This window comes from Arabidopsis lyrata (genome assembly GCF_000004255.2).
Source record: "Arabidopsis lyrata subsp. lyrata unplaced genomic scaffold ARALYscaffold_1, whole genome shotgun sequence".
Lineage (NCBI taxonomy): Eukaryota > Viridiplantae > Streptophyta > Magnoliopsida > Brassicales > Brassicaceae > Arabidopsis > Arabidopsis lyrata.
In genome coordinates, this window is record NW_003302555.1 from 21939325 (window position 1) to 21964382 (window position 25058).

The following is a 25058-nucleotide window of genomic DNA, read 5'->3' on the forward strand; positions in this document are numbered from 1 at the left end:
AACTACGACAAAAATTCATCCCAAAATACTTAAATACCAGTCTAGAATGACATCAAGAACACTCCATGAATCAGAGTTGAAGTCGTAGATTTTTTACTCAAAAAGAGCGGTTAAACCCAACCCAATAAATCCCAAAAATTTTGTAGTTGCGAAACGATTTTCTGATCTTCTCTTTGTGGTAATTATATATGGGCTCAATCAACCGGGTTTGTCTTTCATAAACCATAACAATAAACCGTCGCAGTGAAACATTTGAAGTATATTGATTTGATTATCCAAACCGTATAGGCTAACAACTTGACCTTCACGGTTTATACATGATTCAACGTTGTTATAAAGATTGACCCTCAACAAATAAACCTTAAAATCCTTCATCATGACCACAAAAAAAAAAAAAACTCTCTTTATCGACCTTTCGTATGAGCAACATGTACCATACTGGGAGGTGCTTAGGTCGAGTATCAAATCGTTCACTGGCTTTCCTTCGGTGGCTTGGAGGTTTTGGTGCTCTCGCATCGGTTGAGATTGAAGTAGCACAAAACATTACAAACAATAAACAGAGAAAACCAGAAAACGTGGAAAGACAACTATCCGTCTTAGTTCAAATCTCATTAACATTCAAAGTCTCTTTTAGCCGTCGCTTGTCAAAGTCAACGCCAGAATCACTATAGTAAGTGTTGTGATCACTGTGGCACACGCAAACACAGTCATTGTCCGGTTCGAGATGACATTACTCTGCTTCTCCACCCTGGAGCTTAGCTCTATCTCCTCCACAAGTCTCCTTACAGTCTCCATGTCCCCATCCTTTGCAGCGTGAATCAGACTGTTCTGAATCTTCTCTAGTTTCGTCTGCTTTGTTTTTCTCTCGGCTGACCAAATGAAACCCGTCATTTTCCAGAGAAGGATACCAACATAAATCGCCACGATGCAGTCTACTGTGTAATGGTGGCGCTCTCGTATTTCTCTCTGTGCGCTGTGTGCCACGAACAACCATATCATTGCAGAAGAGAAACCTCCATAAGCTTCCTGTTGATAAATTTACCACAGAATGGTTAAGGCGTCATAAGAAATCAGTCCTAATGCATTTAGCTGACAAGTGATGGACTTTTACCGTCCAAGCCATAGCTGTCAGGACAGCTACAAGCATATGACCACTGTACATGAGATCATTACAGCCACCTCCGGCTTTCTTTAGTAGAGCAAACCAAGAAGACCCTTCAGAGTAACTCGGTCTCAAGAACTCACTAAGGAAGCTCATTGAACCCCAATCAGCTCTGTAGTCACCAATGTAACTTCCTGGATCAGCTGTTAATATAAGAAAGAACTAATTAGTAAGCAATAATACCGTAGTAACTGAAGCGAGACTCAATGTTACCGTAAGCTGCATCCCAATGAAGGAGCTGTCTTATAGCAGCAGGGTCATTAGCATAGGGGACATAATATTTCTGAGCCCAACGATGAGGATGAGAAGGTACACTGTTGAACCGGGCTGAAGCACACCAAGGTCTAGCTGAAGGTAATATAGTAGATACAAAGGTAATAGCTCTTAAAAGACGTCCAACTCCCATCGTGAATATGTATCTCGCGCCTAATCCTAAACCTGGAGCTTTCACTGAGTCGAATGCTACCGAGAAACCCAACATTATAAACAGCATAAGAAAATGATGCAATCCAATGATATGAGCTCTCAAGATTTCCACAATTGTCCCGGGAAGGCTCTCGTTTAGTGCAAGTAAGAACCATTGGCCTGTATCAGGAAGTGGAGGCGTTTCCCTATCAAAGATAAAACCATTTATCATTGAATTGCATAACCATTCAAAAACAGATTAATGTAATTTAGTTCAAAGATTCTCAATGAATATTAAGTATATGCAAACTCTAATCAACTTAGAAACAATTTTCAAGACTCCAAATCAAACCATGTACTACTCAAAATCTTATCAAGTCCTGACTAAAGAGTTCAAGAATCAGATCAAGTAGCACCAACGAGCATAAAGATGTAAACTTTGTTCTAATTTAAAGTCAAAGACTCAATCTTTAAGCTAATTTGAAGTAAAAGAATCAATTATTGAGCTAATTAGAAACAGATCTAAAGCTTTACCGGTGCCAATCTAAGCCAAGAACAGCAGTAACAGAGCGAACACAAAGAGCTTCAAAGAGAAGAGCACAGAGCAAGAATACGACAGAACCAAGAAAAGGAATAGCTGCTCGTAGCTCTTTAGACCAGTGTTTATAGAACAGAACACGAGTGACGACGGCGATAGCAAGAACCGACCAAAGAACTGGCATAAGACGAGAATGCCACACTGGTGACACGTAACGCATGTAATCGATTGCCACGTATGACATCGCAGCGATGCCAAGTCCACCTCTAGTCATCGGTGAAGCTGATGGTCACCGGATTTGATGGTGGAGGTAGAAGACGGACAAAGACTGATAAAAAGGAAAGCTTTTTTTTTTGTCTGAAATTTGCAACAAATGCGGAAATTTAATTAACTACTAGAGTTAAAGCTAATTATTTGTGTTTTGTTACAGTTGAACTAATTAACTACTTCCTCCTTTTTGTAATTTAAGAGAGGGTTTATACTTTTATTGTTCATATTACTCTATTTTTACATGTAGTGATTATTTTTTTTTTGAATACCCCTTAATACATTTTTCTTCTTCTTGGTTGGCATTTAACATGATTTTTAAAAAGTTTCTAAACTTGAATATGATGAATGTTAGCATTTTTAACTTTACGATTATATCAATATATCGTTTTCTTTATATTCACACCATTAATGGTAGTGTATTACTTTACTTGTTTAGTTACATGACTTGTTTAAATTTATCTTAAATATATCATATATGTAGCTGTTTAAACTAAATTAGACCATTGGTAAGATAGGAAGATTACCAACGGTAAGAAAACTGATTTTTCATATATTTTTAGTAATTATACTATATTTAATTAATTATTTTTGATTAAACATACATTGAAATCTTCTTTATTTTACTATTAATCTTACCACAAATTTTGACTTATATTCAAATAAGTTCATATAATCCCACACACTTAATTTTATATTTCTGAATAATATGTTACTAATGATCTATTGTGGAGAATCACTAAATGACTGACTAGTTTGTCAATAATAAACTAGTAAATTACTAAAAATCACTTGTTTGTTTCCCAAATCTTGCAAACGTAAAACCAGATGGCCCATGTAATTTCACTCAAAAGGCCTAGGCCTCCAGCTTCACACACCTACACACGTGTCTATTTCGATTTCCATTTTTCCTTTACTCCAATTTCCATTTTTTTGATTATTTCCATATCCTCTATATATACTCAAACCATCAATATCAGATTATGCCACTCGTTGTTTCCTCTCTACGATTCCGATCAAATTAGGGTTTTTTTTTTGCCGTTCGACTTCAGAGATTTTCTGTTGATAATGTTTGTATTGAGAAAACATTCTCTGCAACCCAAATCAAAAAGACGGAAGAGGTCGTCGTCTTCTCGCTTCGTTGATTTCGTCAAGAGATTACAAAACCACGTTACGAGGTTTAAAAAGCGTCTTACTACGCTGCGAGACAAAACAAGAAACAAACTCGCATGTCTCAACGATGAGAAGAAGAAGATGAAGAAGAAGCTTCACCTAGTCCTTGACTTGGACCACACGCTAATCCACACGGTTCTTGTTTCGGACCTTTCTGAACGCGAGAAGTATCTACTGGAAGAAGCTGATTCAAGGCAAGATCTATGGAGATGCAACAAAGACAGTCCCTACGAATTTATCATAAAGCTACGACCTTTTGTTCATGAATTTCTCTTAGAAGCTAACAAGCTATTCACAATGCACGTTTACACAATGGGTAATTCCTGTTACGCTCAGGATGTGTTGAAGTTGATTGATCCGGATAAAGTATACTTTGGAAATCGAGTTATAACCAGAGAAGCAAGTCCTTGTAATAAGACACTTGATCTTCTTGTGGCTGATACACGTAGAGTGGTAATTGTGGATGATACGATTTCTGTTTGGCCTCATCACAAGAGAAACTTGTTGCAGATCACCAAATACATCTATTTTAGAGTCGATGGTACCAAGTGGGATTCGTACGCAGAAGAGAAGAAAGACGAGAGTCGAAAGAGTGGATCATTGGCGAATGTTCTGAAGTTCCTTGAAGATGTTCACAAAAGATTTGAAGAGGATTTAGATTCTAAAGATTTGAGGCTATTGATACCTTATCCTTGTAGACAATGCTGCTTCTGACCGTCAGTAAGTAGATTGACTTCTAATGTAATCTTTTTACACTTATTAGATTATTATTGTATGCTTTTTTCATATATTTGACGAATCTTCAATGAGAATATGTTAAGCATAATTCAACGGCCAATTTTACTTTCAAAAAGTCAATTTGATTTAAAGTTTTTAACAATGTTTACTACTTCTTCTTTTTGTTGTTGTAAAGTTTTTTTACGTTTGTTTCTTTACAAATTGATAAAAACATACATAAGGAAGAAAATAAATTTAGAAAAGTCCAATTTCGTTTTTGGAATTTCCTGTTTTCATCTCCAACATCAAGGTTAAGCAGCTACTCTACTTTACCTTCTTTCTATTGTGGTTAATAGCTTAATTTGTGATGAGAAAACTGCAAGCATCGCTTTGACCTTTACTTTGGTCAACTGCCCAACCAAACAGCCATTAAGGAGATTTTAATTATATCCACTTATACATATACTTGGGCGTATCTTTACCATGTGATAAGTAAACACCATCTTCCCTAGCATCCCAAAAAACCTGCTTCCCATAGTGAGATATAAAACCGCCACCTTCGTATGCCCTAAAATACGAATGATGTACGAAAGTACTTCCCTTCACTAAGTTACAATCGATCGTTGTTCGGACCAAGAGAGTTTGTGATATGTACTGAGTTTTATTCATTGAAGCCTACCACTCAACCCAAGGCACAATGCAAATCTTATATATCGAAAAGATTTGATATATAATGTCTTTTTAAAATATTGAAGGAGAAGATTATGATATATGAACGTTGACTAGTTTTTATTGTTAGTTAGTCATTCAGTTTTTTTTTGTTTTCCTGGCTGATATGCTAATGTATTGGAGCCTACATATCATTGATGCGTATTTTTTTAATGATGAATGCTAATGTATTAAAGCCCGGGAGCTTACTTCCAGCCTGGTGAGACTAAGCCCAAAAACTCTTTAACCCGAATAGTAGGCCTGGGCATAATACCCGGAACCGAATACCCGAACCGAAAAACCCAAAAAATAACCGAACCGAACCCGAACCCGATTTTTAGAATTACCCGAATGGGTCCTAGACCTCACTACCCGAAAAAACCCGAACCGAATCTAATACCCGTGGGTACCCGAATTCAAATGTAAACCTAAAAATATTAGTTATATATATATATATTTGTAATACCTTAAATACCCAAAACTAAAATTATAAATCCAAATAAACTAGATTTTTTTAGTAATTCATATACATTTGGATATATTTGGGATAAAAGTAACCAATGTTATAGTTTTCTTTTAGGTAATTTAAGTATTTTGGTTACATTTGGTTATATTTGGATAAAAAGTAACCAATATATTTTCGGGTAATCGGGTATTTCGGTTAGATTTGGGTATTATATGAGTAAAAAACCCGAACCCGAAATATTTTGGGTATTTTTGGTTATTTTTGCATTTTTACTAAAATAACCGAACCGACCCGAACCCGAACCGAAACCGAACCGAATTTTTAAAATACCCGAATGGTTCTCAACCTCCTACCCGAATAGACCCGATACCCAAAAAAAAAGAACCGAACCCGAATGGGTACCCGAATGCCCACACCTAGGCCTGGGCATTCGGATTTCAAATCGGATTCGGATCGGATATATTCGGATTCGGATAATTCGGCTATGAGAGTTTATTATCCGTTCGGATTTTATGATTTTTCGGTTCGGTTTCGGTTCGGATATATTCGGATTCGGATAATTTGGGTAGGAGAATTTATTATCCGTTCGGATTTTATGAGTCATCGGTTCGGTTTCGGTTCGGATAGGTGTCGGATTCGGATCGGTTTTCGGAAAAAAAAAACTTAAAAATAGGTCAATCTTAATAAAAATTGGTTTAATCTTACTAAAATTTGGTTAAATTTTGCAAAAATATGTATAATTTTAACAAATATAACTAAATTTTTTCCCAAATCTAGGATATTTAGGATATTTTTGTTATTTGCTATAAAATTACAACTAAATATAACTAATATTTTTGGATATATAATTTTTATTTCCGGTTTTCGGATATCCTTTCGGTTTTCGGTTCGGATCGGGTTCGGTTCGGGTAATTCGGATAGGAGAATTCATTATCCGTTCGGATTTTGTGACTATTCGGTTCGGGTTCGGTTCCGGATTTTTCGGATCGGAAAATATAATTTTAAACCCGAATCTATTGTTTTTCAGAGATGGACCAGATCAGTCCGCAGGATTTGACCCTAATAAACATGCCTAAGAATATCTATTAATGATCCATCAAAGTCCACTTATCCAACAAGCTTTACCAAAGAGGTTTGAACAAAATCAAATGAACCTGAAAACAATATTACTATATTACCCGTACAATCCAGAGTCCAAAACTCAAACTCATTCTCATTGGACCACAAACTTATAAAGATGAACAAACCCAACACAATAATTTTATTATATCCACTTTATGCAACTGTGCAAAAGAAATCTAATCATCATATTCCTGACCATTGAATGAAATGAATTGAGTTGCAGAGACAAAGATTATGCAACTTAAAACACAACCAAGGAAATTTGATATCACACGCCACCACATGGAAGGCAACACTTCTTGCCAATCTGAATAAAGAACCACTGTAACAGGTCTGGTCGATCATCTTCATCCTTTTTCTCAGACGAGGACTCGGGCAGTGGCAGCTCTGGTGGCAAATGCCTGTGGAATGCATCAACTGCTGCAGCTACACCATCCTCGTTCTCCAGTACTTTCGCTAGTTCCATCACTTGTGATTTTACCTGAAAGCATGATGCGCCTATGCGTTTTACAAGACTTGGGAAATTATTTAGAATCTTCATCATTTTTTTTTAACATTTTAGTATAGTGTTTTACTTGTACGTTTTAGTATAAATAAGGATGAGATCTCACATGTGAGACACATCAAAGCTCGAGAAAGCTTTCAAGGTTTTATGGGTTTTCGACGGAAGGAAAAGCTTTGAGCTTTGTTTATCGGCAGAAAGCTTTCAGTTTTGGGTTTGTTTGGTTCTTTTATAATAAAGAGAGCGTTTTGGTTTAACTTCTATTGTGATTCTTTACTCTACCATCCTATCTGGGCTTCAAAGATATATAAAAAGGGGAATCAAGTTTGTTTACCTCTGGTTGTAGCATGAATCTTATGGAACTACTGAGGTTCTCAACACTGAGCTGAGCTATCGGTATTGGCGCAGGACCAAGTCCTTTCTCATAGATCCTGTCACCCCAGAAGAACTGATCCCCAAAGAATGGCACGATCGTTGTTGGACACTGCAGACAAATGGAATTCAAAAATAGGAACCATTAGGTTTCATGAGGTCAAGAAAACAGATAAAGATTCCTTGGTGATAAGCAAGAAAGTAAGGTACTTATATGTAAAATTAAAATGCTTTACCCCAGCTTTTAGTCCAGTCGCTGTGGTTCCAGCACCGCCATGATGAACCTTCATATCCACAACACAAGAAGCAGCCTCAATTAGAAGATAGTTCTTCGGAGCCCTGAATGTAGTAATATATAGAAATTCTAAAGAGGGCTTACCACAGCTGAACACTGAGGAAACAACCAATCGTGAGGACAGTCCTCCACTAAGAATACATTTTCAGGAACTTCAGTAGCAACTGCAAAATGTTAGTTGGTAAAAATGTATCCTGAATCCGTAAAAGCAAGCAGAAAACCAGTTCAGTAGACAGAGCCTCAAAACAGAAGGTACAGAGGCTGCTTACGGTTTCCAAGGCCACCCCAACCTCGATCAACTATCCCTCTCTGTTCTGTATCTCTCAGTGTTTCCAATATAATGTCCATTGTTTTCTTTGGATCATCAAGAGGCTGGTTGTGTAAAGGAAAAGAAAAAACAAAGCAACAATACTGTGAGCTGAAGCTAGCACATGATCAGTTAAACAAACAAGAAGGACCAGGACTATAATATGTGGAGATAAATATATCGATCATATACAGTATAACTTGTATGATGCACTTTAAGTTGATACAAGTTTTATGCTGCAAGTCTAAGAATTCAATTTAACCAATAATACCAAGATCCATTGTCAATACTATGCCTTATCACTGAATATTACCAAAGAAAGGAACAAATTTTCTGACTATTAAGGGTCTTCCGCTTACCATGCTTCCAAAACCAATATATATGGGCGGTGATCCTCTTTCTATCCAGTGGAGAAACTCTTCGCGAGGCTGGTACTTTGATCCAAGGTTCAGGAAACAATAGCCAACAACATCAACTAAAGGACCCCAATCTGTAAATTAGTCGAACAAAAGCAAAACCTTTCAGATATCTATTAAATAAAAAGAGAAAGAACTCGGACTAAAAAAAATATTACGCGTCCAAAAATTGGCAACGCGGTATGGTCTTGCATAGCTTTAAGAAGAACATAAGCTTAGAGACCAGAATAAAGGTACAATGCAAATTGGTAGCAAGGAAACATATAATAAACCTCAGCGGAATAGATGTACGAGGAATAAACAATGCAAAGTGCTCTTACCACTTGGTTTTGGCACAACATGGGGACTCCACATGTAACCAGTAGGCAAGTGCGAAATTGAGCCATGGTATGTGCTAAAATATGCGATAGGTGCAAGGTTTAGCTTCCTCTTCCTAAAATCATTTATATATGTCCTTATGCTCCACCATACCATCAGATCAACAACTATATACGATAGCTGAGACAAGAAAATGTTTTAAAAGAATCAGCCTCATATTCCTTTTAATCATATCAAGATGGTGGATAGTCATAAGAAAGAACCAGTTATGATTGCATTGTAAAATATTACCCAATACGCAGCACTTTGAGGAACACGTGCCAAAGGGTGTGGAAATTCATGGGTTGGCCTGTCTACATGAAGAGGACGTAAGAAAACAAGACAACATAAAACACGTTAAGTCAGGTGCACCGAGCCTGAGATTAAAAAGCAAAGAAGTCAACTCACGTCCAAGGCATTGTGAAAAAAATGTGAATTGGTACTCCAAGAGCTTCGGCAACATGTACATGTCCTGCAATTAGAACCAAAACCATATCATCATCTTCATAGGAGCAATGAAAACAACCTGGTGAATGAAGTGTTGAGGAATCAACAAAATTGTGAAGTGGTGAGGGACTTACCATATGCAGGAGGATTTGCAATTATCGCTTGAGCTCTGAAAGAGGTAGCAGTTTCCATATCAGGCTCTATGCATGCCGGAAGAAGAGACTCTATAATTGCCTTCAACTGTTTTCTCTGTTTTGATATTTCTGAAGGCCCAGAAGGAATGAGACCTTTATTTCTAGCCATATCTACATTCAAAAATACCCATTACTTTCATTTTAATCATACGCAAATGAAGAAATTTTCTGACAGCTTAACTATGTTTCCATATTAGGCTTACATGCAGCTAACTCTCGGGGATCACCACCCAAGGGATAAAACTCTACTCCGGCAGCCCGTACAAAAGAGCGGAAATTTGCATGAGTTGCCAACCTAACACGATGACCAAATTCCTGCAACGAGAAAAAAAAAAAAACACCATATAACTTTAACCTTACTCAATGACAATGACCAATCCGTTCAAAATGTCTCAATAAATGCTTAAAAAATATTGGGATCCCTAGCTCTAGGGGAAATGAGTCAAGAACATATATGAGAAAGAGATGAAGAAATCAAACTAAATTAAAAAGACGGAACACATGGTATAGCCGTATAGGGCCTATAGGCACATGCCAATACTTGGATAGAGCCTATTTATTTGCAGCATACTATATGCAGCCACAAAAAAAATTACATATTTAATGGCACAATGCTTCCCTCTATTAATCTCAAGTTCGCAATATCATACAAGGAATGAAAAACACTATAAACATATACCTGGAGGCGCTTTGCCATGGCCAAAAAAGGCTGCACATCACCTCTAGTTCCAACGACAAGTATAGCAATTTTTAACCTTGGAATGGATCTAAAGGACTCAGTAAAGGACATTTCATATGTGATTGTGGACTGCCCTTTCATTGGCTCAAACTCCCATAACTCCGATACCGGAGTTCCGTTATCTATAACTTCCACTGTCCCGTCATTTTGTATTCTGACTAGCTCGACAATGAGTTTTTGCTGGAAGTACACGATCAAAAAGAAATCATGAGAATATAATAATGATTTCAGTGTACCGCATTTAAGAAACATATCCTAGTGACTCTAACAGCACAAAAAGAGAATCTTCACTTGCTCATATCCAAGATAAATACCATGATGAGGCAATTGGAAAAAATAACCACTAACAAAATGTATGTGGATAAAATGTTCTTCTTAAGTTCTTGCTCCATTGCCATAGAAACAACTGGATACATAGGGTTTAGTCTCCTACCTTTTCCCGCTCCGATAATCTATCCAATTTTAGATTATGATTTGCAGGAGATCCTTTCTCTGTCAAGGACCGAGAGTACTGAATCTCACTGTCATCGATAAGCATATCTCCACAGAAACCAACAGGTGCAGTTTCACAGTGGTCTAGTCCTTCAAGAACATACAATCTTGAATCAGTGGTTATCCTCTGTTTCAGAATCAGATGAAAGCAATCATTGCTTTCCGTTCAAATACTGGGAACAGGACGGAGAAATTAACAAATGGACAAAGTAAGTTAGAGCTCCAAAGTCGAAATTTTGGTGGAAAAGCTTTGATGAATCGTTTAGAAACTGCAATAACAAGGTTAAATAGAGGACTAACCCCTACGCCAATCAGAAGAACGACGACCAGAATCTTCAGGAGTAGTATCTACAGAACCAGGTGTTTCCAATAAACTCGCCTTCTCGCTATTTACACCATTATCTTCATCAGAATCATCCTTTCGAGACCCGATCCCATCCTCTAATTTTTGTAGTGGATGATCAAATATATTACTCGCCATTAACTATTTTTGTAGTTAACTAAACAGCTCTCACTGCCTAATACCCACACAATCAGCTGCAGCAACAAACCACCTACATATGGATCAAACTCCACAAAGGAACATCCATACACACTCACAAGAATTTCACTATTCAATCATAGAGATGCTAATAGCTCTCCTGGCAAATGCTGAACACAGACGAATCAAAGCTTGAAGCAACGACCAGTCAATCCTTTAGGTGCAGAAAGTTAGCTGCACTTTATATACCAAAATCCAAAAAGAAGAATCAAATTAATATTATAAAGAAATCGAAAAATCGGGTTTTTTGTTTCTTCTTATCTAAACCGTTTCATACAAAACGAGAAAATGCAAGAGAACATCAGGTCTCACGTTTAGAGCGAGAATGAGATTACCCATCACGAAAGGATCAAGCTTTACTTGTAAAACTCAAACAACAACACAATTCAAAAGCAATTACACAGAATTGAATCAAAATCAAGAAAGAAACACAATGTCCTAGTAGAATGCAACAATTGAATCTACCAACATCGAGGGTTTCATCAACAATGGACTAAATGATCGAAAGATTGTTCCTTTACCTGAGTGAATTGGAGAGAAGAGTTCAAGAATTGGAAAAAGAGAGAATTGATTTGTGGGTATCTCTGTGGAAGCAAAGATTTGTGGAATTGATGAAGAAAAACTTGAGAAGATTCCAAAGGGTTTGGAGACTTTTGAATCAACCAAATGTGGTGAGACCGCCGATGAGATATTTATTAATAATTGCAGAAAATAAATATCATTGAATTCATTATTATTAATGCCACCGAAACAAAATTAATTGATTAGGAATTTGGAGTTGTTTTAAGTCACTGTTACTACGACTTTTCGTTGAAAAAATGATATGTATTCTTTCTCCTTAAGCTAAGAGGAAAAATAGAGAAAATTAATGTTGTTGTTCTAAACAAATTTTTGGGCAACTAGTTGATTAATTTTATAGAGAACATCAATTTTTTTTGCAGGATTTTGGAGGCAAATTAAGTCACTTCATCTTTCGTTAAGATCTGGCATCTATGTGTTGTGTGATATTTTTGCCTTTTTCGTATGAATAACATAGTAAGAACGGTTTACAAAATTACAAATATGGTTGTTGTAGTAGAAATTGATACAATGATATTAACTAACCCCAAAACATGTAATTATCATATATATAATGAGATGATTTTTTCTCTTCTTATAATGTCTGGCATGTTATAAAGTATAAACATCCAATTAAGACAAACTATGTCATCAAGTAATTGTGGGATTACAGAACCGCTTCATATCACATTTGTAAACAACATTCCACAGGAATGACTCTTTTGAACTCTAATTAATTTCGGATGACAAAAAAAAAAAAGTAATTGTGGGATTTATGATTTTATCATATCATACTAATTTTATAATTAACGCTAAAGTTACACATTAGTTTCTAAAAAAATATACTACAAAGAGTTTTAGTTATTACTCCCTCCGTTTCACAAAGAGTGTCGTTTTAAGGTTTTAATCTCGTTTCACAAAGAGTGTCGTTTTGTGTTTTCAATGCAGTTTTAAAGACTAATTCTCTTTTTTATCCTCTACTATTTTAGCTTATTAATTAGAGAGAGTGTATTATTTAGTGTATTAATAAAGGGTATAAATGAAATTTGTTTACTTTTCTTAATTTGTGTGAAAAATGCTAGAATGACACTAATTGTGAAAGAGAGGGAGTATTAAATTTTCACTTAAGGAAAAAAAAAGATTTGTAAACTCAATTTAAAATTTATATATAATTAGATAATGTTATAAACCATATGGATGGACTCCATAACCGGCCCATGGCCCATTAGGGTTTTACCTTATTCTCTGTATCCTGCTATTATCCTTGTATATATATCCCTTATTCTATTAATGAAAGACACAGTTCACAACACGTTATCAGCACATAAGCTCGGAAAAAAAAAAAAAAAAAAAAAAAAAAAAAAAAAAAAAAAAAAAAAAGCCTTAACCGTCTGAGCTAAGAAAATCCTAATCACTTAGAACTAAAAGTTCTCCGATCTTTCCAACACCGTCTCCGTCCAGTTTGCGTTTCCGATGTCGTCTCCTTCTTTATTCTCAGAAACCATAATCATCGAGCTAAGTCATTGTCCACCATATTACTTAGATTCGATTGATTCATGTTTAATATATTACATAGTACATAATTGTTGTTGACGGAACTTTATATAGATCTACACATGCATTACTTAATCTTATTTAAATGGAAATCTTTTTGCTTCATCTATAGTAACTAGCGATCGACACATATGATAGAGAACACATGTTCGTTACATGGGCTTTATTTTCTTAATCTTATTGCTTCAAATTCTATTGCTTTATGGTTTGATATAATAAGGCATTAGAATGGCATGTTCTTAAACACAAGTTCGTTACATTAGAATGTTAATTCTCAAAGACATAATTATTATTTTATTGTTTATTATATTATAAAATCATACATGCGTATATATGGTCATTGTTCTTTTGATCAATTTGAATTATTATGTTTATTTTTTGGAATCTGGGCTTTCAAGCAACATTAGTAAATATTTAATCGTTACTTTAGTTAATCGATGATTTGAGTCCTGAAATTTAAATTTACTTTGATGCTTCATCATGGTTGAATCATAGATTTTACTCATGTTCATATATTGGTTTATCATTGATTATTGCTTTAAGATCTTACCGAAACCTGTTTGTTTATTGTTTCGACAATTGTTTGATCTCTGATCTTTTAATGTTTTATCATTGATTATTGCTTTAGCCATGTTTCCATGAGCAAAATTTTGAGTTTCTCAGGAATCAGGATTATATATATTGAGATTTTGTAGCAGGTCCCAACCAGCTAAGAGACATAACTGTTTCCAATTTCCGTATCAGATCTCGGGTCTCTGTTTCAGTTCTCCAATTAAGATAAGTGCTATTTATTTATTATGCTTTATATACATGATCCAATTAAAGTTTGATAAGATAAAATTTGCATGAAAATTGGCACATGTGATTTGATTTATGATTGGAGAATTAATTGAGAAGTTAGTGAATGGAAAGATGTTTAATGCATGGCATGATAGATTGAATGTTTTAATATAAACCCTAGGTTAAACCGAAAGTAAACCGAAACCCTAAATCCAAGGTTAATCCGGTTTAATAAACCCTAAGTTACGGTTTAAGATCAAGTTTCCCATATAAGGAAAGTTTCCATAAATAGAAAATCTCCATAAATAGAAAGTTCCATATAAGGAAAGTTTCCAGAAATATAAAGTTTCGTAAAATAGCAAGTTTCCCAAAATAAAAGGTTTCCTAAAATAGCAAGTTTCCCAAAATGGAAAGTTACCAAAATAGGAAACCCCTTCATAATGAAATATTCCAAAACCCTAAAGTACACGTTTGTTTAGGATTTCTTTCTAGATGAGAAATAGAAAGTTTCCATATAAGGAAACTTTCCATAAATAGAAAGTTCCACACATAAAACCGAAACCCTAGCAAAACCCTAGTACTATAAATCGCGGATGCTAAAACCCTAAAACTTAACCGCGAAATCCTAATATCCTAATCTAGTATGATCCGATTGTTTGGTTGTTGCATACTAGATCAATCTTCTAGGGTTGATTTCATCCATATATATATAACATGATTGTTTAGAAAACACTTGCTGAAGACAAGCATGGCTCGGTCTTAAATACCGCATGACTTGGTCTAACCGATTACATGAGTTCTCATTTAACACTATATATTATAGATATCAGAAATCAACTATTATGAATACACGGCACTTAATGCCTCTGGTGACAATTATTTACAATGGGTTTTGGACACTGAGATTGTCCTAAAGGAAAAAGGGCTTGGTGAATCTATTGTGGAAGGAAACAATGTCACGAGAAGAGAAAGATATAAGGCGATTACTAACATACGCCATCACCTCAATGAGAGTCTCAAAATCAGTACCTCACTATTAAGAATCCTCTGGACCTCAGGACAGAGTTGAAAAAAAAAAAAAAAATCAATATAACCACCAAAGAACGGTGCTATTAGCCAAAAGCCCGATTTGATCGGAAGAATCTCAGATTCCAGGAATTCAAATCCATGAATGAGTATAATTCAGCACTATTTAAAATAGTGTCAATACTGAGATTCCGTGGTGAGGAAGTTACTGAGAATGACTTGCTAGAGAAAGCATTCTCGACCTTTCACACAAACAATATATTGCCTCAGCAACAATATCGTGAAAAAGGTTTTTACCACATATGCAAGTCTAAACTCCTGTTTTGCTACTTGGTGAGCAAAACAATGAGTTATAAATAGTGAAATGAGACCTCCTGGTCCTACCCTATTATCAGAAGCCCGTTGGGCTGAAGAGCCTAAAGAGCCTAAAGAGACTAAAGAGTCTAACCACGTCCAAAGAGATAAGTATCATGGCCACAGTCATGGTAAATGGAATGGACATGGTAGAAGTGGCAATTATAATTTATATGATCAAGGAAACCATTCATATGGTTAAGGCCGCCGACCCGACTTTGGTCGTAATCGAGGTAGAGGCCGCGGTATACCCAAACCACAACACTCAAATAAACTTGTTTGCCACTGATAAGGAATGGGGAAACCATTGGACTAAGACGTGCAAGACACCTAAGCATCTCGTAGATCTCTATCAAGAGAGTTTGAAAAGAATCTAGAAGCTCATTTAGTTCATCATTATGAGAATTTAATAAACGAAATATCTAAAAACATGGTTTATTAGCCAAATTGCGGGTATAGCTAAATTTAGTGAAGGCTAAGGGCAGGCCCATGGCAGGCCCATATTCCCAAGGGCACGCATCCTCAGATGCTTCATATTCACCCAGCTCAAAGGGGCTTGTTGAGTTTCAAAGAAATGTGTTTGAATGGTTTCCACATTGAAACTAAGGGTGAAGGGAACAAAGGATTCCCATATATTACTAAGAACACCCAAGACCATGAGAAGGTCTTAGAAACTATACCCGCGTCATAGATCTTTACTATGCTAAGGTCAATATGATAAAGGCTAATAAAGTAAACAAATAAGGGTTTACTGAGAAATTCACTAATGGCATGATCGGCTTGGCCAGCCCGGTTCGAATATGATGCGTAAATTAATTCAAAGTTCTAAAGGGCACACCCTTAAAGAAAACCGAGTTTTCCCTAAGCACCACACGTGCATAGCCTGTTCACAAGGGAAGCTTATCACTCGACCTTCACCAGTCAAAGTGTCTAAAGAGACCTTACATTTTCTAGAACGACTTCAAGGAGACATATGTGGTCCGATCCATCCACCTTGTGGAACATTTCGGTACTTCATGGTTTTAATCGATGCATCGACCCGCTGGTCGCATGTTTGCCTATTGTCTTCTAGGAACCAAGCATTTGTTAGGTTATTGGCCCAAATGATCAGATTGCGAGCCCATTTTCCAGATTTTCCTCTTAAGACCATACGTTTAGATAATGCTGGTGAATTCACTTCCCAACCATTTAATGACTATTTTATGGCCATGGGGGTAAGTGTGGAACATCCTGTGGCACATGTCCATACACAGAACGGATTAGCTGAATCCCTCATTAAACGAAATCAACTAATTGCTCGACCATTACTCATGAGGTCGCAGCTTCCGGTCTCAGCTTGGGGACATGCAGTTTTACACGCTGTTGAATTAATACGCATTCGGCCATTTAGTGAACATAGATATTCCCCATCCCAATTGCTAACGGGTCATGAGCCAGACGTTTCCCATCTAAAGACATTTGGGTGTGTCACCTATTTACCCATAGCACCACCACAGAGAGCAAATGATGGGACCTCAAAAGGGGATGGGAATATACGTTAAAAATGATTCTCCCACCATCATTAAGTATCTCGAGCCAAAGGCCAGATTCAAGGATTGTCATCTCAATGAATCCGTTTTCCCAACACTGGGTGGAGAGACTAACAAGCTGGTCAAAGAACTTACATGGAATCAAACATCCTTCACATGGCAAGATCCTCGGACTCCATCAGAGATCCAAAAGACTATATATCTGCAAAAGCTAGCTAAAACAATTGCCAAGATTCCTATAATGACCCAAAGAGAGTAACAAAATCGTACATACCAGCTTGTAATGCACCAGTACGTATTGATGTTCACAAGGAACACAATCAAGTTGCTACAGAGGCTACAACACGTAAGAAACGTGGTAGACCCAAAAGGTTCTAAAGACAAGAACCCTCGGAAATCAAAGAAAGTTGCAAGGGAAACCGAGAAGGTTCAAGAAACCATAGACATGGCCGGCTAATAGACATAACCCTAAGGTACCAATCAATGAGATTTGGGACGCCAAACCTCAAGGTCCTGAAGGTGTAAAGAGATCTCTATAAACTATATCATGTCTAGAATACAATGGAACCGAAAAGATGTCGACATAAATGATAATATATTTGCGCACAAGGTAGCAACTGAAATGAATGAGGATCAGGAGCCCACGTCTATACTAGAGTGCACTCAAAGACCTGATTGATTAAAATGGTACAAGACCATAAAACGTGGAGCTAATAATCATTAAGAAGAAGAATGTGTTTGGTCCAATACGAAGAACACCATTCAATGTAAAGCCAGTGGGACAAATGAGTCTTTGTAATTATGTGAAATAAACATAGTGAAAGCGTGATATATCAGACACGGCTTGTCGCACAAGGATTCACACAAAGACCAGAATTAGAGGAGATATACTCCCCTGTGGTGGATGCTAAGACATTTAAATTTTTGCTAAGTCTGGCTATATAAAAGAGAAAGATTTGCGGCTAATGGATGTAATGCCTGCATATTTATATAAGTCCACTGGATAATATATGAGATTACCAGAGGGTATTGAGCTCAAAGATAAGAAAGATTTTCGAGAACAGCACTGCATAAGGCTGGACAAATCCTTATATGGACTGAAACAAAGCGGACGTATGTGGTATAACCGGTTAAGCGAATATCTCATCAGAGAAGGCTATAAAAACGATCTGATCAGTCCATGTATTTTTATCAAGAAGTTTGCAAACAAAGGATTTGTAATCATAGCAGTGTATATGAATGATTTAAACCTCTGGATAATCGACCAAACAGTTGAGTATATCTAAAGAAAGAATCTGAAATGAAAGACCTAGGCAATAATTAAGTTCTGTTTGGGATTACAACCTGAGTACGTGAATAATGGAATCCTTGTGCATCAAATGGCATACACTGAAAGAGTACTCAAGGAAATTTAATAAGGACCAGGCCCGTCCATTGACCAGGCCCAATGGTGGTGAGAAGCCTCAGATTGGATAGTGATCCATTCAGTCCGGAAATGCCATACCTCAGTGCCATAGAAGTTCTAATGAATTTTGCTAGACACACTAGACCAAACATTTGTTTTGCCGTGAGTCTCCTGTCTAAATTTAGTTCATGATCAACCCAAAGGCACTGGAAAGGTTTAAAGGAAGGTTTGATTAAGTTTTAAAGTCTATTCTTTCTGCGTTGTTTACTTGTGTTTATTCTATACTGATCTAACCAAAGAAGGTCCAGTTTGCTTTGGTTTAGTTTGATTTACTAATGCAGGATATTCATAAGATCAGATTATGGTATGGTCAATGAATAGGAACTATGTGTGGCTTGATCCTTTCCAAGGGTACGTAGGCAGCCTTCCTTAAGGCGCATCTACTACTACATCAAAGACCATCATATTTGAAGACAACGCATCCTGTATTGCTCAACTCAAGGATGGCTACACTAATAGGGATCGAACGAAGCATATTCTGCCCAAGTTCTTCTTCACTCATGAATTACAGAAGGACGGTCAGGTCAAAGTTCAACAGATCCAGTCAAGTGAGAATTCAGCCGACCTATTCACCAAATCATTGCCGACTTCAACGTTCCGGAAGCTCATTCATCAGATCGGAATGTGCGGACTTAAGGATCTACAGTGATGCTCAAATCAGGGGGAGTAATGCGTGTTGTACTCTTTTTCCTTCACCATGGTTTTGTCCCACTGGGTTTTCCTGGTAAGGTTTTAATGAGGCAACATTCCCCAGCGCATTATAGAGATCCCGGTTTAGTATCGGGCACGGTTATGTCTTCCAAGGGGGAGTGTTATAAACCATATGGATGGACTCCATAACCGGCCCATGGCCCATTAGGGTTTTACCTTATTCTCTGTATCCTGCTATTATCCTTGTATATATATCCCTTATTCTATTAATGAAAGACACAGTTCACAACAGATAATGCTTTCTCCATCTAGGATATCTATCTAAATATCCACCAAAGCATAACTATTATTTTTAAATTAAAATATATTTAAAACATTCATTTAGTATATACCTATGTTGCTTTTAATTAATAAAAATGTAATTAAATAAAAAACGAATTAAGCAAAAATAATTGAAATTATAAAATAGTAAAAAAATACTATGAAAATTGCATTAGTAATAATAGTATAATTCAAATTTCAACAGAAACAAAAATTAAAAGTGATCACATTTCAAAATTTTCAATGTGTTAATGAGTTTTAGAAAAGAAATAAGATTAAATGTATGGTACAGTTATAACTCTATTTATAAAATTTTAAACAGAAAAATAAAATTTAAAGTTCATTATTAGTTTCTAAAAGCAATATACTACAAATATTTTTATTTATTATTACAATCTCACTTAAGAACAATAAAATATTACTAAACTCAATTTAAAATTCAAAGACGAAGAAACAGTAAAGGTCACATTTTTTGTGAAGTTATAAAGAAAGATCTTAAAAGTCCTAAATATTATAATTCATCTTCTAAGAAAAGAAAGAACAATCAATGGTCATATTATTCATGAGATTTACACCAAAATATACAAAAATGATATGTAAGCCGTTATATAAGAATGATCTATAATTTGTATAGCATATCTCGAAGAAAATTCTATTCTCAAGTGGAACTACGACTATGTAACATGATCAAAAAGAAAATTAAGTTTGAAATTTTATTTAACACAAGATTTGTAGAAATAACAAAAATAAAGTAAACTAAGTTTTTTGATAAGATGATGTTTGTATCACATCACAAAATAAGCATCTCCAATAATAAAAAGTGGTACACTAAGGAGTAAAGTCATGTTGTTTAAGTGTTTGATGTGTAAGGATTGTGAAAAACATAAACAACAATATTTTAATGTAAAACTTTTTTAATCACAGTTAGACTTTTTAAAATAGTCGACTATGTAATTTTTAAAAGCAATCAACTTTGTTTCACTAGTCCACATCAACAAAATCGCCTGCTATTAAAAATAGATTGAATATATCTATTTAAACGTGTCGGTTAAAATTTAACTCCGTTAAACGATTTCGTAACGGCCATTAACTACCGTCAAGTCACGGGTTTGAATCTACCAATAATTTATATACGATGTAGTTTTAAACCAATAATTTATAAATAAGATATTTTTATTTCAACCAAAAAGTATTGGATATTGAACTTCCAAATTAAAAATATATGGGGTTTTTTTGGGAATTTTCCCTATCAAAATGTATATTTGTAGATAAGATACAACAGAAATGTTCCTTAAATCTTTTAAAATATAATATAGTACTAAACTCACACAACATTTTGAGTATATTAAATGAGAGAAAAAGTATGAGAGAAAGGAAGATAGAGATAATAGTAATTTAATCTTGAAACAATAAAAGAAAGAAAAAAATTGCAAATAAAGAAAAAGAAAACAAAATAAGAGCAAATGACATGGTGCCACCTAAGGTGTCTTTAAGGATCTTAGAGAATATTTAGTAGGAGTGTCTCATTGAGTCTCTCACCTACAAAAAAAATATATTAAATAATTGAAAAGTAAGAAAAATAATAAAGTGAATCTCTCATTTGAGAAACTTTGAGAATCTGTTGAGAGACTCATTTAACACATGTCTCAATATAATTAGTTATAATTGAAAAGTGAGAAAAATAATAAATTGAGTTTTTTTTTTCTTTTATTGTTTTATTATTCAAAGATACCCACCGTTTTTGTCCAATGAACGTGGGTTCTCAAATGAGAACCTCTAGTCTCTACTTAAAGACTCTTTTTTTTTTGTATACAAATTTAAGAGACTTTTTCTACATGTGTTTTATTATGATTAGTTCAACTCTTTATTTGATATATAATTTCAATAAATAAATATCTTATATTAAAATATAATATTTCAGAGATTATGTGAGTCTCTTATCATCCAATGATTTTTTTAATATATGTTTCCAGGAAATATATTTTCATCAAAAAAATTTCACACAAGGAAATATGTTTTCATCAAATTATATTCATACATAATTATAGTTGGTCGATTTCAGAAAGAATATAAAAATTATTAAAACGACTATCAATACTGGTACAAACTTAGTTATACATAATCAAGTTACTCTTTCTCTTTTTATAACTAAAAGTTCACGTTCATAGTCTATCTTTAATATATAATAGCAACATTGCAGCAATCTAGTTGATACCGATCCAAAGTGCTAATTCGTTGATGATGGTCTTGAACATGGAACAATAATCTGGCAAAACAATTTCATAAGCCTTTACTAACATATAATCTTAAAATTTATGAACCGTATAATAATCTATTATTCTATTTTCTATACTAAAAATCCTATATAAGATGGAGTTACAAACCAAAAAACCATATTAGACATATAAGATGGAGTTACAAACCAAGAAAATCACATTTTTGGTTCTTAGAAAATAAATATAGACATTAGTAAATTGGTTTCTCGATTAACCTCTGATCATAATCGAGTATATATATATATGATCTGTGGACTAAGTGAACATACCTGAAAAATCAAAAGTATGCCAAAAATTTAACATTCATTGCTCTTGTGTATACATTCTATGAGTTCGTTAAATGGTTATTTGTTTTTATTGATTTAGGTTTTAAGGGAAGGAAATTGAAAGAGAAAGTAAAAAAGATCTCAGGTAGTTGAAACTACCGTCTACGAATATTACAATCTCCAAAAGGATGCTATGAAAATTTCACCCAAGTCATTTTACCGAATGGTTTCAAAGAAGGATCATCAATTATACATCCCCGTCGAGGTGATTTTGTATTTTGTTTTTATTTTCTATTAGAGTCATATCTGTAGTATACATCGGCTCAATGTTTTAATTTTCATGCAAGGCCTGGTATTTTTTAGACTTTTAGTACCTAACAACCCTAGCGAAAGAGGTTCAAAACAAAAATAAATTTAATTTATTAAACCGACGATAGAAGAATTCCACAACGTTGGATTAAGATTACACTATTTCATTTTAATGTTTTAGTGGTGATTTAGTCTTAAGGCCATCTTTTTAAGTGGGTCTAGCACCTAACTGAAAAATCGGAGATTAAATAGAGATTAATCAAGAACTAGTTTTAGGTTATTTAATTTAATTAAGTGAAGATATTAAATATATATTATTATATTGAACTTTTTGATGATTAATTAAGTATCTAAATTAAACAAAGATAGTTCTTAGGTAATAATAATTTATGTTTTAAAATTTATAGAAATAGACAACCCAATATTATTTCCATATTAAAATTTGAAAATATATCGTAAAATTCGTAGCGAGGATCATAACTAGTACAAAGATAAAGAAAAGAAAAGAAAAGAAAAAATAATCTTTTCTTAGCTCAATATTATCCCCATAATTTAATCATATGACACCTTCATCTCCGACTGTTAGTTACATTACATGTGTTTAAAACAAAACTCCACAAAAGATGAAAACATATCGCAAAATGTCCTATTCTTGATTTCGAAGCTTTCCAAGTGAATCAAGAGCCTCAGTGCGAGTACGAACAATTTGGTGAAAGACATTCCTCACTTTCCTATCAAATGGATCCAAACCATCTTTCATAGCTTCACACACATTCATCAATTCTTGAACTCTCTCCTTCACCTCTAAACTCTTCTCATCTGTTAATGAGAAGCTGTCCGAATCGATCAAATCACTTAACATTCTCGAGCTTCTCTCGATTTGATTAATCTCTCTAAGTAGTCCACAACCCTTTTTCTTTTTGTCTCTTTTCTTTGATTCCTCCATGATCTTATCGTGCAAGGACATGACTGGTACTGCCCATTGGAAATGCCTAGGGAAATAGAAATGGACATGTAAACCACGGTCTTGACAAGGTATTGCTGCGACAAGAACCCATGTTACAAACAATAATATTGATGTCATCGTATAGACAGTGAGGGCTAGGCCATTAGTAGCCATGACATCGCTTGCTCGAGGCGTTGCTAAGTTATTTCCAATGCCTTGTAACTGCCTAGCGGCTGACCATGACCGGGAAACGCTCCAAGAAAGTGACCTAATGTAGCCAATGTGTTGATTATGGTCTTTGTTGCGTGCGAAAGAGCGATTACGGTGTGCCAATGTGTTTGAAGACTCTTTCTCGTCTAGCATTCCAATCGCCAAATCAATTAAAGCTTTCTTTGCACGGTGGATTTCTCCTTCTCCAAGTTGTTGTTTTCGACTCGTGTCCAAAGCGGATATAACAATTTCAATCAGTTTTTGCCATTGTCGGATTTGCTCGATGCCATCACGGATCGCATTACATACATCAAGAGCTTTAACACTCCTTTCGAAGTAGTCTTCTATCAATCGGTCCATTGGTTGTTTAAGGAGCTGAGACTTATGGTTGAATATTATAACTCGGAAATCTTCTTGGCAACAAAGAAAAGAATCAAGAAGTTTCCCTATCCATTCAAGTGATAGGATCTCATCATCAGCCGCGGAAGCATTAAGATCGATGAATTTTTCCGCAACTTGTCTTTGAAAAGAATCTAACTCTACCTCCATGCTCATAGGCTCGGGGAAGGCAGATTGATCCATTAAGTGTGCTTGGTCCCGACGCAAACTCAGTAATGACCTTCCAAACGAATACTCTGTCTCTGGCATCTTTGAAAAAATTGGCTTCAAGAGATAATTAAGTTTACCTTAGGAATAAAGTTGGTGATGAGAATCAAGGAGAAGGGATTTGTAGCATGCATGTTTAAATGTTTTTTTCTCCTATTTTTAGTAAATTCAGTTTCACCTTTTGTTTTTTAACCCTTTAATTTGTAGTTCATGGTTATAAATAAAAGAACTACATATTCTTATTTTGAATGGAGGGAGGTGAATGTTTTTGAGAACTATTTTTATACACTAATTTCATATAGGTAAAAAATTGTTACTTGTAAGATCTTCTTTAGAAGAAGTTAGTATTGTTTTGCTATATTTCTACTATTTGTTTATGAAAAGTTTTAAAGTTCGTAATGACAATATATTATACAATAACCTTAGAAAATTTTAGAAGTTCATTAACTAATGGGGTGCTAAGCATTGTTTTTCTTTTCTTTTCGAAGATAACAATTAACAACCAAAATGTTCACGTTCACACTAGCACACCAGACCAGATAAAAAAAAAACACAAAGAAGCCCTAGTAGAATCGATGTCTTAAAGCATCTCCAATGGAGAGTTCTCGCCATGGGGTTCTCGTAAATTGTTTAATATAAATTTTAGAGATTTGTGAGATGAGAACTTTTGTTTTTTTTAAAAAAAATTCATAGTCCAATGGTAGGTTCTCTAGTGGGGTTGTCTTAGAAAAAAAAAATTACTAAAAATTTTATTTTATAAAACTTAATAATTATTGCAATTTATAAAAATATTAAACATTTGATCAAATTTATGTGTTTTGGTTTTTAAAACACTTGATCAAATTTTGGGAGATGGAGAAAAGAATATATGGATTTAAGTCATGGTTTTATGGTTGATGTAAACTTAAATTACATATGGAAACATGTTTAAGTCATGGTTTAAGTTTTCATATGGGGTCAAAACTGAGAGATTCGGATTTTTGTGTA

General features: G+C 34.9%; 4 protein-coding genes and 1 long non-coding RNA gene across 7 annotated transcripts; 2 read left to right on the forward strand and 3 right to left on the reverse strand.

The window, feature by feature from the left end:
- Positions 1-459: 459 nt before the first annotated feature.
- LOC9330010 lies at positions 460-2491 on the reverse strand. Its single transcript, XM_021013684.1, has 4 exons — positions 2102-2491; positions 1376-1773; positions 1112-1305; positions 460-1026 (listed from the first exon to the last, which is right to left on the reverse strand). The coding sequence occupies exons 1-4, from the start codon at positions 2377-2379 to the stop codon at positions 631-633; spliced, it is 1266 nt and encodes a 421-aa protein (XP_020869343.1). The 5' UTR covers positions 2380-2491; the 3' UTR covers positions 460-630.
- A 660-nt stretch (positions 2492-3151) lies between these two features.
- On the forward strand, positions 3152-4282 carry LOC9330011 (RNA polymerase II C-terminal domain phosphatase-like 4). Its single transcript, XM_002891209.2, has one exon. It carries the CDS (start codon positions 3201-3203, stop codon positions 4257-4259), a length of 1059 nt encoding a protein of 352 aa, XP_002891255.2. The 5' UTR covers positions 3152-3200; the 3' UTR covers positions 4260-4282.
- Positions 4283-6585: 2303 nt separating this feature from the next.
- LOC9330012 (sterol 3-beta-glucosyltransferase UGT80B1) lies at positions 6586-11855 on the reverse strand. 3 transcript variants are annotated; one of them, XM_021013466.1, is made up of 15 exons: positions 11742-11855; positions 10980-11216; positions 10621-10769; positions 10128-10367; positions 9652-9763; positions 9389-9559; positions 9216-9279; positions 9060-9117; positions 8771-8948; positions 8394-8524; positions 7997-8099; positions 7812-7891; positions 7669-7716; positions 7395-7544; positions 6586-7039 (listed from the first exon to the last, which is right to left on the reverse strand). In XM_021013466.1, exons 2-15 carry the CDS (start codon positions 11158-11160, stop codon positions 6827-6829), a joined length of 1878 nt encoding a protein of 625 aa, XP_020869125.1. In that variant the 5' UTR covers positions 11161-11216; positions 11742-11855; the 3' UTR covers positions 6586-6826. The 3 variants fall into 3 exon arrangements, with proteins under 3 accessions (XP_020869125.1, XP_020869124.1, XP_020869123.1); XM_021013465.1 differs by having other exon boundaries at positions 10980-11394; XM_021013464.1 differs by having other exon boundaries at positions 10980-11399.
- On the forward strand, positions 11800-12372 carry LOC110225011. The gene is made up of 2 exons (XR_002329441.1): positions 11800-11891; positions 12162-12372. It is a non-coding gene; the product is annotated as an uncharacterized LOC110225011 (long non-coding RNA).
- A 10347-nt stretch (positions 12373-22719) lies between these two features.
- Positions 22720-24303, reverse strand: LOC9330013. The gene has a single exon (XM_021013796.1). It carries the CDS (start codon positions 24111-24113, stop codon positions 22956-22958), a length of 1158 nt encoding a protein of 385 aa, XP_020869455.1. The 5' UTR covers positions 24114-24303; the 3' UTR covers positions 22720-22955.
- Between the last annotated feature and the right edge of the window lie 755 nt (positions 24304-25058).